The sequence below is a fragment of the Neospora caninum genome, chromosome IX (assembly GCF_000208865.1).
Source record: "Neospora caninum Liverpool complete genome, chromosome IX".
NCBI classification, from domain to species: Eukaryota; Apicomplexa; class Conoidasida; order Eucoccidiorida; family Sarcocystidae; genus Neospora; species Neospora caninum.
Window position 1 is genome coordinate 1,111,958 of NC_018390.1, and position 12,636 is coordinate 1,124,593.

The 12,636-nt window shown below is 47.4% G+C and overlaps 2 protein-coding genes across 2 annotated transcripts; both read left to right on the forward strand.

Moving 5' to 3' along the window:
* Positions 1-1,136: 1,136 nt before the first annotated feature.
* NCLIV_039840 (conserved hypothetical protein) lies at positions 1,137-2,285 on the forward strand (the record flags this gene model as incomplete). The annotated part of the gene is made up of 2 exons (XM_003880893.1): positions 1,137-1,635; positions 2,233-2,285. 2 exons carry the CDS (start codon positions 1,137-1,139, stop codon positions 2,283-2,285), a joined length of 552 nt encoding a protein of 183 aa, XP_003880942.1.
* A 3,950-nt stretch (positions 2,286-6,235) lies between these two features.
* On the forward strand, positions 6,236-10,783 carry NCLIV_039850 (hypothetical protein; the record flags this gene model as incomplete). Its single annotated transcript, XM_003880894.1, has 8 exons — positions 6,236-6,299; positions 6,847-6,896; positions 7,321-7,434; positions 7,795-7,890; positions 8,381-8,432; positions 8,774-8,873; positions 9,835-9,953; positions 10,725-10,783. The coding sequence occupies 8 exons, from the start codon at positions 6,236-6,238 to the stop codon at positions 10,781-10,783; spliced, it is 654 nt and encodes a 217-aa protein (XP_003880943.1).
* Between the last annotated feature and the right edge of the window lie 1,853 nt (positions 10,784-12,636).

The following is a 12,636-nucleotide window of genomic DNA, read 5'->3' on the forward strand; positions in this document are numbered from 1 at the left end:
TTTAGGAATGGGGCCCTTTGTAGCAGGACTGCGTCTCGCCAAAACTAGAGGGACATGCGGCACGGAGGTTATCTGCGGATACACCTCAAAAGCATTCTTTATATGAGTATGCTCTCGGTTACCCTTCTGTTGCAGATCCCGCTTTACCCTTTTGTTTTCGCACAGCGCTTCCCACCTCTTCTCTCAATTTCAAGATAGACTCGGGCGCATGCATAGAGTGAGACGAGAGAAGGTACTGGTACACCCAAAAACTCCAGCAGGCGCATGTATAGATCGCTGTAGATCCCCGATGGTTGGTCTTCGTTTCCGCCTTTTCATTGCTCTTGGCCTGGCTCCAGATATTTGCGCTGTTTCCTGGGGTTTTTTGAGGACGATCTTGGGGTCGTGTGTCTCAGATCTGTTGTCTCAAGGAACCGCCGCGTTTCCGTGTTTTCGTATGACGCGGATTGAGGCCCCTTCAATCCAGAATTGGCTGTTACAGAGAAAGACGCAAACGAAGAAGTGTGAAGATGCTTTTACCTTTCACCTCAGATTTCCGCGCCTTTGTTTTTCTAGCGCGGTCGCTTTCGAGTAGATATCCGTGCACGAATCTCCACTTTTCGTCTTGAAACGCGGTGCCGTTCTTTTCTCTCTGAGAAATGGGAAAGGCACAAAAGCGATGTAACTCGAGCGAGGAACTTCGCGCGTGTGCCACTATTCCTCGAAAGTGTCGGGAGCCTCGGCACCGCCAGTGTCCTGTGTGAGCGGCGACGCCTTGCTGTACTAGCCTTGTGGCCTACATTTTGTTGTCATCGCAAATCGATGTTCTGCTCAGAGGCTTCTGAAGCCATTTTCCCTCCCTTTCTTGCGCAACGGAAACGCGAGAGCCGCCGGTGCATCCACAAAGCATACAGATCCAGCACCTAAGCATGTTTACGTCACCATGTGTGTACGCCAGCTGATGTGTCTAACGTCGGATAGATGTGTGCGCCCTCCGAAAGGGTTCCGTCCCATCTGTACTCTTCTCTGCCGTTGCGTAGGCCATTCAAAAGCTTGCGTTGTCCTCTCTTGTGGACCACAGCCACTCTGTTTCATCTTTTTTACGTCCTTTTCTGCTTCCCCTGATTCTTGTCTCTCGTGGGTCTTCGCGGTCTAAAATGCTGCTCGACACTTCCCAAGTTCCTCCCCCCAAGCCGTGGGAGAGACTGTCAGGGAATGCTCAGGGTGGAAATGTGGAGAGAGGGGTTCTTACACAAGTTGAAAGAAGTCAAGGAGACTCGCGAGGGACAGCCCCCTTCTCCTCTTCTGTTTTGACGCCACCAGACCCAACCCAGTCGACTGTAGTGTCTTCGTTGGGGGCTAGTGAGACAGCTCTCGCTCTAGGGCGCGCTGTAGGCATAGCTAGCGACAGCAGCTCTCATCAGGGATACGATGCTGAATCTCTTAGCAGGATTTACAGTAGAGGAACAGCCGTAGACGCATGCAACAGCAACACCAATGCGTATAACTGGAACGCCAGTTACACACAAAGAAGCAGAGAGGATTATGTTGGAAATCACTATTATACCGCTCCTACGACAGGAAACTACTATGGGAACCTCGGATTTGGAACAACGAATCCTCTCTACGCTTCCTCCTATGGAGCCTACAGAAATGGTCGGGAGATCCACACTCAACCTTATTCCCTTCGCTTCTCGTTATGCACACACATCAACAAACGTATACACATATGGTTATAGATCTTTGCCTATCTATCTGTAAAGGCGTATATCGGTGTGTGGCACAGTTGTGAATTCAAAGTGTTGCTCCCTTTTCAAGATAGAGTTCTGGTTTCCGAAGTCCCAAGTGTACTGCTGTGCCATCTGCGTGTGGCGAGCAAAGACCCGCGTTACATATATATACATATATATATATTAATATGTATATTAATTTGTGTGCGTAGTGATCTGTTCTCACGGTCACTCCCTCCCCGACAGAATCTTTTTGTGTGTGTTCCTCCTGCGTTTGCTCTGTCCAGGCCTCTCGCTTTCGCCATATTCTTCCTCTGCTTTGTATTTCCCCTCTTCATCCGTCGGTGGGGCGTCGGGCTCCTCAGCAGCGCCTTTTTCGTATTCCTTTTTGCAGGAGACAGCCGAAGGTCTTGGCCGTGTCTCTCTGCTTCTGGATCTCAACGGGTGTTTTTTAGACCGGCTGTGTGACCACAGCACGAATTTGATTTTCCGTCTGAATTCGCTCTCGGCCTCCTTCTCCCAGCTCCGAACCTATCTTTTGTCGACGATGAAATACCGGTGCTCTCGCGCATGTGAAGCTGCCGCGCAACTGAAATCAAAATACCCTTTCTTCGACTTCCAAGATTCACTTTCGCCCGCTTCTTGTGCGTCTTCTTCGGTGTGTTCGCTCGGCTCTTCTTCGATTCTGCCGAAGCCGCCTAGCCTTCTTCCGCGGGTTCTTGCCCACTGCGTTTGCGCAGTCTTGGCCGAGGATTGTTCCGAGAAGCGCCGTCACCCACGTGTTACTTTACTGCGCCTTCTCTCTCGATGCAATTTCGTCGATGTCACCACGTTGCAGAAGAAAAAAAAGCAGGAGCGCGCGCGAGAGACGGAGGCGGAGAGCCCTTCGGTCTCTGGTGCTTGCGACACCAGCCTCTGCGCTTCAGTGACACGCACAGGCAAGGGAAGTCGAAGGGATGTTTCGGCCTCCCGACACACACAAAACTCGCAGAGGGGAAGTGAGGGTCGAAGCCCACGCAGCCGAAAGGAACTGATGCTCTGGGAATCCGGCCAAAAGTCGAAAAACACCCCGGACGTCGCACCGGAAGTGACCGCAAACTCAGCCACGGAAACCCAGTGGAGAAGAGACCAAGAAGGAGTGAATCGAGGGACCGCGATCGAGTGGAGTGTCAATTCACAAAGAAATGCAGACAGTCCTATGGGACAAGATCTCGAGGATGCTCAAGCAGAAACTCGGAAACTCTGGAGAGACCTCCGACGCACAATCGTGGAATTAAGGTACCAGCTGCTCAGGACCAGAAGAAGGGAGATCCTTTTCCGCAACTAGTCAAACAGATCCATACATTGAGCTGTGGTAGATATGAACATCTTCATATATGCAAATACACGTGTATTCAAACAAATTCCTATTCACACATGTCTATGCATATATATTAGACACTGTGAACAGTTGAAGTCAATTTCAGTAACAGACGCCTCTCTCTTTAGTACAGAGGTTGAGAAGCTCTCGCTTGTGTGCCTATTCAAACTCCCTATATATATATATATATATATGTCGTTCCTGGATAGACAGACCGGTACGGGAAGATGCCTTCTATCGGTTCTGGCGGGATTCCGTCACATTTCCGCAGTAGGTTTTCTGGCCTAACATGCGTAGCCGGCTGAACCGGCGAGCTATAAATACTCTGTTAGAGAATTGAATGTGGAAAACTGGAAACCTTTGGTGCTACGTAGGGCAAAGGGACGGGTGAACGCGTCAGCGTCGAGAGATGAGCAGGGGTTTGGCCGTCGGATGCGTGTTTTGTTTTTATTCAGAATCTACGCCTCCGTCTTTTTCATTCTGTTTTTTCTCCTGACTCGCCGACTAGGCCGTAGCCTTTTCCCCAGTTCCAGTGGGCGAAATCCCTGTGGTTTCCTCGTCTCAACTCTGTTGACCACGGCACTCCTCGGCGCGACCTTGAGGATCTTTGCATCGCTCAAAGACAAAAAGATCCGACGAAGGCTCAAAGTGGAGGTTCTGCGCTACTTCAAATGGGCAACACGATCTTCCTCTGTCATCAACACCTCTAAGGTTTAGGGCTTCCAAACACCTTTTCCCCCGAAGACTCGCTGGCCAGGCAGGATGGGAGGCACGCCAGAAAAAAGGGAACGTACACGACGGAACGGATTTCCCAGTTTTTCTCGAAGGCACATACTGATCTTCCCTGTTGAACTGCCCACGTTTCGTGTACCCTTTCATCAGAACCTTCATCTACACGGCTATCTATGTCTTCATGTCTGTATATCTACACATCTCTATCTAGTGATATTTCTCTATGGTATTTATGTGTAGGAATACAGACTGCACACAAGCGCAACTTGTTATTTTGCCTCGCACTTGCGCCGAGTGAACAAGGATTTGGCGTTGAAATGCCTGTTGAAGACACCGACAGCTCTGTGGTAGAAGAGTTTCAAAAATATCGCAACGATTCCCTCTAGTGCCCAACAGGGACATTTCATTCTACAGACACGCGAAGGAAGCGAACGCCAAGCCGTACGTTTTCGATAGATCCTGCGTGTTTTCCGAGGGCGAAGAAGACATCATTCCTTTTCGTTTTCCAGAGTCTCTCTTCGCGTCTTTCGTTTTCTCTGGTTGCCTTTGCTGTGTTTAAGTCAAGACAAATTCGAGAGTTCGGCTGTCGAATCTCTGCGGTGCATCTCGTCTCAAAAAAAAAAATTCAAAAAACCTATGACATCTGCGTTTTCAGCAAGCCTTCTTGCGGGTGGAGAAGCGAACGTGTCAATGAAAAGAAAAGCTTTCCCGAGACGCTATTGCCCAACACTTGTTACACCCAGTGTGCAATTCTTTTCGCATACATATCTTTGAAGAGACAAACCTTTCACGTATACTCAACAGTATCTACACGAATCATATATATATGAAACGCTTTGCTTTTGTATTTGCTGTCACGGTGTCTCCTCCCAAAGAGGGAAAGCAACGAGCACGAAAACTTTTCCTTTTCATGCAAGTGTGTAGAGAGGCACCTGCCAGGGAAGGCCTCCGGCGCACTTGCCAACGAAGAAAGCGAACGATAAGCGATTTCTCGACGTCTCAGCAGTCTGTTATCTCTTTTTTCTACAGAGACTCCCGGAGAAGAGCTGTGCCCGTCAGAGGTGACGTGTCGCTGCCCCAACAGTGCAACTCCGGAGGTTTTCTTCTCGGTCCAACCTAAGAAAATGTGTGGACTCGGACACCCCCAAAACCTAGCTGCCTGCTCTCGGTTCTCGCGACGTCTTTTTAGAAGACGAGAGATTTCCCCCCCCTAGAAGAGCGAGTTCCCAGGACACTGAGAGAGGACGTGATTTTGTGCTGTGGAGTTTCTTCAGGGTTTTCTCCAGCGAGAACCGGACCTGTCACGCCAATCCCCTGCCTCGGAGCTTTGACCTGGGTTGCTCTTCAGTGCAGAGAAAGGGGGAAGCAGGCGGGCGAAAAGCGACGGAAACATCGGTCTTACCGGAAAGGGATTTGTTTCCGAGACCGAACGCGATACCAGCACAGTCGCGCCGACGATACAAAGCTTCTTCTCACCCCGCTCGGCTGAGGGATGGGAAGACACAACAGAGAGACTCCCCCCTTCTCGTTTCTCGCGTTTTCTACCTCTTGGCCACTCTATCTCTCGCGCTCTCTCTCTTTTGAATAGAGGACGGCGGGGAGAGAGTACGCGAAGCGTTTTTCTCACGCGGTGGCCCAGAGAAACAACCTTTTTGGCGCTGAGCCTTCGCCGCTTTCCTCTCGCCTCGTTTTCGCTTATCGCCGCCGCTGCGCTGGGGAGTCTCGAGTGTTTGGCATTGTTTTTGCCTTCTTTTTCAGTGAGCACGGCCGCGCAGAGAGATCACAGAAAACGCGAGGGGAGAGAGGGGAGAGCGCGTTGATGCACGCGCGCTTCTAGACACCCACATCCACGCGCGTTCTGCCCCGAGTCCTATCGGTTCGTTTTCGCTCTCTGGGAATTCTCTCAAGAGAAAGATTAAACGCCGCACACTGCGCTTCTCTTCCGTTTCCCCGCACAGAGTCCTGCGTCTCTTTCGCGAATTTCTCTAGACTCTCTCAGCCCGCCACCCCCCCCCTCTCTGCGCGTTGTCACGCGGCGCGTGTCTTGGCGAAAAGGCAGAGCGCGCAAGACAATTCCGAATTTTTACGGCCCGAGACCAGCGTGCGGTTTGAAACAGATTTCACACACTGGAAAGAGGGCAGACAAAAAAGAACGGACCAGAAGACGCCTCAAAAAACACCCGGAATCCGCCCTCCGGCTATTCCCTCTCAATCAAGACGTTTCTTTTCAATCCTGAGACCTCTCGGTTCTCTCAATCCAGAGGCCTCGCGCTCGTGCTGTTCTCGCTCTTCGCTGCATCTCCCGACTTTTCAAGACCTTTTTGTGAAACAGAGCGCGCACCAGCACGTCGAAAAGACGCTCTCCGTCTCAAGGTTGACTCTTTTTCCTGGTCGCTTTTGCGGAAAAAACAAGAGCTCAGAAAATCCCCTCAAAATGACATCCACTACCGCGTCCACGGCAGGCACCGACCTGAGTTGGCTACCCTCCGACGCCGAAGGTAAGAAAACTTCGCGAAACAGGGAAAAACGCAAGAAGGAAGCGTTTGACAGAGGCCTTCTCATATCGACCTATCTGTAAACATCTCTCTATCATAATACTCATGGAACGAATTTCTTGAGACTCGTCAGATGCAGTCACATGGGATATACGCGAAAATGCTATCCAAATCTGATACACAATAATATATGTATATATATTTATATATACTATGCACGTTAATGTGTAAGCCTGCGTAGGCTTTAGATCACACGGCATACATACTTCGTACACTTCTGCACTTCTGCCCCGGATACAGTTTTCTTCTACCTCCTCAAGAGAAAGTCAGGACTTCTCTAAGAAACCGGCCCGAGACACTCGTGTTTCTCGTGTATCTCTCTCGCTCTCCGCCTATCTTTCTCTCTTTTTCGTCTCTATCGTTCTCCGTCTCCCTTTTCTTCGCTCTCTCGCTTCGCATTCTTCTCCGAGTCTTGGGTGTTTTTCCGGAGGTTTCTCTCTCTGTTCTCTCCTTTCAACCACCGCGTTTGTCTCTTTGCTACTCTTCTCAGAGCAACTCGCCCTCGGCTTTCGGATCGTCTCCAACGCGTACAAAACCCGTGTTCACACGCAGGAAGCAGAAATCCGCTCTCTCAAAGCGCAAGTCGCCGAGAAAAACGAACAGGCAAGTTCCCCCCCTTTTCCCCTTCCAAAAGACGTTTCTCGTCAAGCGATCACGCAGGCGCTCCAAAAAGCACCGCTTTCGTTGACACGCCCGCCGAGATATTCACTCATCTAACAAGGCACGCATCTACACAAGGATACAAAGGATATCTATCTATCTATCTATCTATCTATCTATTTCTATCTATTTCTACCTATCTATCCATGTATCTATCTGTCTCTAGCTATTTCTATCTCTCTCTATTTCTATCTTTCTATCTATTTCTATATTTCTATCTATTTCTAACTATATCTTTGCTGCTGTTCGTCGATAGGGTCTTGATCGAAGGCACGCGTCTTGCCTTTTTGTGTTTTTTCTCCAGTACGGAGTTCTGCAAAAGAAGCACAGCTCGCTGGAGGTACAGCTGATCGAGTCGACGCAGCGAGGCAACCAGTTGGCGGAGGAGAACAAACAACTCGTCGCGACCATCAAGAAAGTCCGTTCTCCAGCTTAAAACTTCTGTTACGAAACCCTCATTCTCTGCAACGCATGCATGCTCCATGCTTTTTCAACAAAATACACATGAATACAGATATAGACACGGATATACAGCTACACACACATATGTATACATATATAAAAACATAGGTACCAATACATATAAATATGTATATGTCTGCGTGATGGGACGGATATTTCTTGAGATACAGATGTGAAGAGTTGTTCGCGGGTCTAAAGAAGGCGCCGAAGCAGACTAAGAGAAATGCGTGCATCTCTTGCGTCGTCTGTCTCCATCTGTGGAGCAAAAACTGTGGACGAAATGCGGAAAGACTTTTGCGCGTGGATGTCTTTGCAGCTGCACAGAGACATTCTTCGTTTGGAGAGTCTCAAGAAAGCCGTTCTCAATTCCATTCAAGAAGACCACTCTGACGCAGATGAATCTTCTCACAAAGTACGCCGAGAACATGTGACGTTAAGCGCACTCAAAGAAGTCAACTAAAACCCCAATCCCCACTTCTGCACATGCAGCGAGAGTCTCTACATCTCAACAGATAGACAGTCAGGCCTCTCTACATATTTGTATGGCCTATATCGTATGCATCCATATTTCAATGTGTATCTGTATCTATATATATATATATATATATGTACATATATGGATGGGCCTATATCTCGATTTTCATATATCTATGTGCACATGTAGGAGATATGTATACATGCATCATTGTCCGTCTAGCAATGACTCCATGCATCTATGTCTATCCTATCTCTAGATCGATATCTATCTCTTTTTCTATACACACACAGTATGAGTAAATGTGGGAAGAGTTTCGCATGCACCTCCGCATGCTGTGGCGGTGTGCGTTCGCGCAAGGGGACGTTCTTTCTTGCATTTTTTCGCCGTCTGATAACCCGCCTTTCCAGCTCTTTTCTGTGCGCAGTACTACGCCCCCGAAGACATGCTTCAAACTGCGGCGCCTCGCACAATGTCAGGTACGAGAGACACTACGAAAGTAACATTCTTCAGAAACCACTCGCCTACCACAACAGCATATATATATATATATAAATCTTGGAACTGCATGCATATTTATAGGCACTTATCTCTGTTGGTCCGTCCGCATTTACTGCACTTTATGCAGATGCCGTCGAAATCCATATATTTATATATATACGTATATATATATATATATATGTAAAACGGATGTTTGTTTGTGTGGAGTTATTAAAGCTGTCGGTTATATCAGCTCGTCATCTTAAAGGCTTCGTTTGGGTTTTTGGCTGCTCTTTTTATATTCTCATGTGAACGCTTGCATGCGTTTCAACATGTTCAGAAATCAACGGCGTGGACGATATGGGCACGGCCTTCTTGAGCAAGCTGAACTCTGCCGAGGGGCCTTTTCTTGCGGCGCCCAATCCGTCGACTGGGACTGTGTAAGTCGAGAGACAGAAAAAAAAATGCTCCTGGATGCCAACACTCACACATTCTTCTACACATAAATATATACCTGTCTAGTTTGACAGATGTATATACATATGTATACATGCGTGCATACACTGCATACATGTGCATTTGTACATACATCCATCAATAAGTACCCCTGTGTGTATCTCTCTGTCTATATATTATTATATATATAGAATGCAAGTATCTATATGTGTGTCTATTGATATAGATACATACATATACGTAGGTATTTTGAGATGTGCACATCTCACAGGGAAGAGAGAGATCAAGGCTGAAATGAATGTAAAGGGTGTGCGCGTTCATGGTGCGTTCGTGCGTGCTGGTGTTGCGTTATTCAGACTGACACCAAGCACCGGAGACTCAAAACCTGTTGACGGAAAGATCTTCTTCCGGTGTGGCGCTCGAAAATCGTCCCATATCGAATTCATCAAAGACAGGCACAAACATCATTAAGTGCAAATACACACACTCGTAAAAACACTCATATTATTCTTATTTGTCTGTTGATGTCTTACGTGCATATATATATATATATATATATTTATATTTATATATGACGCTGACCATCTTTATGGGGAGTCATGTGGCCGTGCGGAGTGGGAGACAGATGACCGGAAATATGTGTGTTCTTTTTCGAAGAGAACTTTCAATATTTACACTCATTTTAAATTCGTCTCGAGGAGCAGAAAAATAAACCCTGTGAACAAAAGTCTATCTCTCTGTATAAATGTATACATGTATGTGTATTGATGCATATATATATATATATATATATATATATATGCATGCAAGGAGTTGTGAGTATTTCTGCGTCCAAAAATGGAGATGTGAGCAGTGAATTTTTTGAGTGTCTGCGGACGTGTGAACGATAGTCTTTTTTCTCAGCGTTTTCTTTTCTTCGTCTCTTTTCCCTCTGGATTTTTGCAGGAATGCACGCAGCAGAATGTCTTACGAAAACTTCAATTTGTTTCTTGCCAACATAAAAAAACTCAACAGTCACCAACAAGACAGAGAAGAAACGCTCCGAAACGCGCAGCGCCTCTTTGGTAAGTGCTGAGCGAAGCTTCCACAGACGTGGAGAGCGGAACAGAAGCGTGCATGCAAATTTTGCCGTTGTCTCGAGTCTTTCTGCACATTTAATGGTTTGTCGTCTTGCCTGGATTCGATGCATACGGGGAGAGCCGTCTGTAGCCGTGTATCGACACACATGTGCGCTCTTTCGTGGCAGGCGCAAACACTCGATTCAAAAGAGATGCCTATGGAATGTGGAAACACGAGTCGAGATAAAGGGAGTAAATTAAGATTTCAAGAGAATTCCAGCGTGCGATCCCACTGAGTGAATCGGGGACGAAATCAGATGCAAGGAAATCGAAGAGAGTGCGTCTTGCGGTGCGGTGCACGCGTCTCTCTGGCTCTTTTCGCGAAGGTCGTCTATCGACCGTTTTTAATTTGATAGAGCTCTGTGAAGTGCTTCCGGTTCTTCCTCGTTCATCGAAGTCTCCGAGAACGGAGCTTGATGGTGTCATTTTGGAGAAAAGACGGCACACCCACGCATCCGATCTGTCGCCGCTCGAGAAAACGAAGGATTCATGTTCTCCTTTTTGTACTCTCGTCATCGCTCTGTCTATTAGCAGTTCCAAACCCGGACACACATCCGACCAGAAATATAGTCCATATACATATATATATATATATATATATATATATATATATGTATTTAAGTATGGGTTAAAAGTCGAGTGTACAGACACATCTCTGGGTGATTGTGGAGTGAGTGAGAATCGCGTCTTGCTTTCGGGTGCGTTTGGTGTTCCCAGGTGAAGGAAATCGAGATCTCTTTGAGGAATTCAAAGTCATGATCAATCGACACCCTTAAGAGGTAGAGATCGGAGCTTGCCACCGCTCCGAGGCTCTCCTGGTGTACATACACCGGAGCTTGCCACCGCTCCGCAGGGGCCGTGTCTTTTTCCAGAATGCCATGCGGCGTCCCAGGCGTCTCTGTGAAGTTCCCGAATAACGGTTCCGCGCAAGCAGAGGGCGGAGCGGTCTTTCTTGGAGCTTCTGCTCCTTGAGGAGGCTGCCTTTCCTTTGCAGAATTTAAAGGGTTTTTCTGCATTTACCGAGAGTAGAGCGCAGTTGCGCCTCGACGGCCTTCTTCCTGGATCCTGAAGTTTCCGCGCCGGTGTGGAGGGGGGCACATGCGTCGCCGAGAATCGTGACTCTGTCCGAAAGTTTGCTTTTCGGAAAGTCGAAACGCACGCCCCGATGGACAGAGAACTCCACACGACAGAAACGCTCGGATGCCACGGGAAACGAGCCGAGAGGGTCTCCGACAGCGTCGGCCCTCTCCCTCGACTTTCACTCCCCTATTGTTCTGTACAAGCACTCTACACTCCTGAGCATATCCATATATATATATATATATATATATGTATATTTATGTGGATATACACATGAAGGTGTGGTTAACACGTGGTTGGGAGTTATTCTGTCTCGTTGAAAGGCCACCAAAAAGGGAGTCTCGGCAGGGCTTTTCTCGGCCTCTGTTTGGGAACGAGGCAGAAAAACCAACTTTTTTCCAGGTGTTCACACATGGAATTCAAGTTTTGTTTTTTTGCTGGATGCGTCTCGGCCTACCCTCTCCTTCCGCGCGCGACTTGGGAGATGGTCAACCGCCCCTTTTTATGCAAAGCAACGAGAGTCTCTCTTTCCATCTAATGTCGCTCTCTGTCCACAAAAGACATTCAAATACAGACACCTATATATATATATATATATATATGCTTTTGAAGACGTGTTTTCTGTGTTTTTTCATTTCGTAGATATGTGTTATTTCTGTCGATAACTTCCGATCTGCATGCGTCAGTGTGCATCTGTTCTGCCATCTCTGCATTTGCTTGGAAGACAGAAAAAAACTTGTCTGAAGAATCACTTTTTGGCGCTGAGAGACTGTCCCTTAATCCCGCTGCCGATAGGAGACTTGCGGAATCTCGAAAGATTTCGATGCAGAAGGCGAGGGGAAGATGCCAAGCTACCTCCTTTCCACGAAGGGAACAGAGGACCAAAAACACGGATCTTGTCAAATAGCGAGACTTGATCTTACAGTCTTGCATGAATAGAAAGAAATACACTGTAACATATATATATATATATATATATACATACATACATACATACAGTTGAAACGAAGGACACCCCTACTGGTAGAGTTGAAAGGAAGAAACACCAGAAGAGAGCTCCAGGTGAAGAGGCTGCTGGGAGTGATTTGTGCAGTTGAGAGAGATTTTAGGAGCATCGTCTTGGGGCAGAATGCAGGACGAAACGGTTTTTCTTCCGACCTCTCAGCGTAAGCAGTTATTTCAGGAAAATTCTCGGGTAAAGTTGGAGCTCGGCTCTTTCCGCCGTCTTTCACCGCATTTCTGCACAAGATTTCCCCCCGGAATCTCTTGACAACTGACAGGGCCCACAGCTCTCCACACCTATACTTTGATGTTCACATAGGAGCAATATATATAAACAATGTGTATGTATGTATGCATGTATGTATGTATGCATGTATGTATGTATGCATTTGATGTATGGTGCATTCTACGCAGTGCATGTTGTACGTATTGCATATCCCGCTTCATCTCAAGGCTCCTCAAGTGTTTGACGATGGAGATGGATGTGGAGCGTTTTGCGTTCCTGTCCGTTTTTTGCATTTGAGAAAAGGTGCGTTCTTCTACGAGG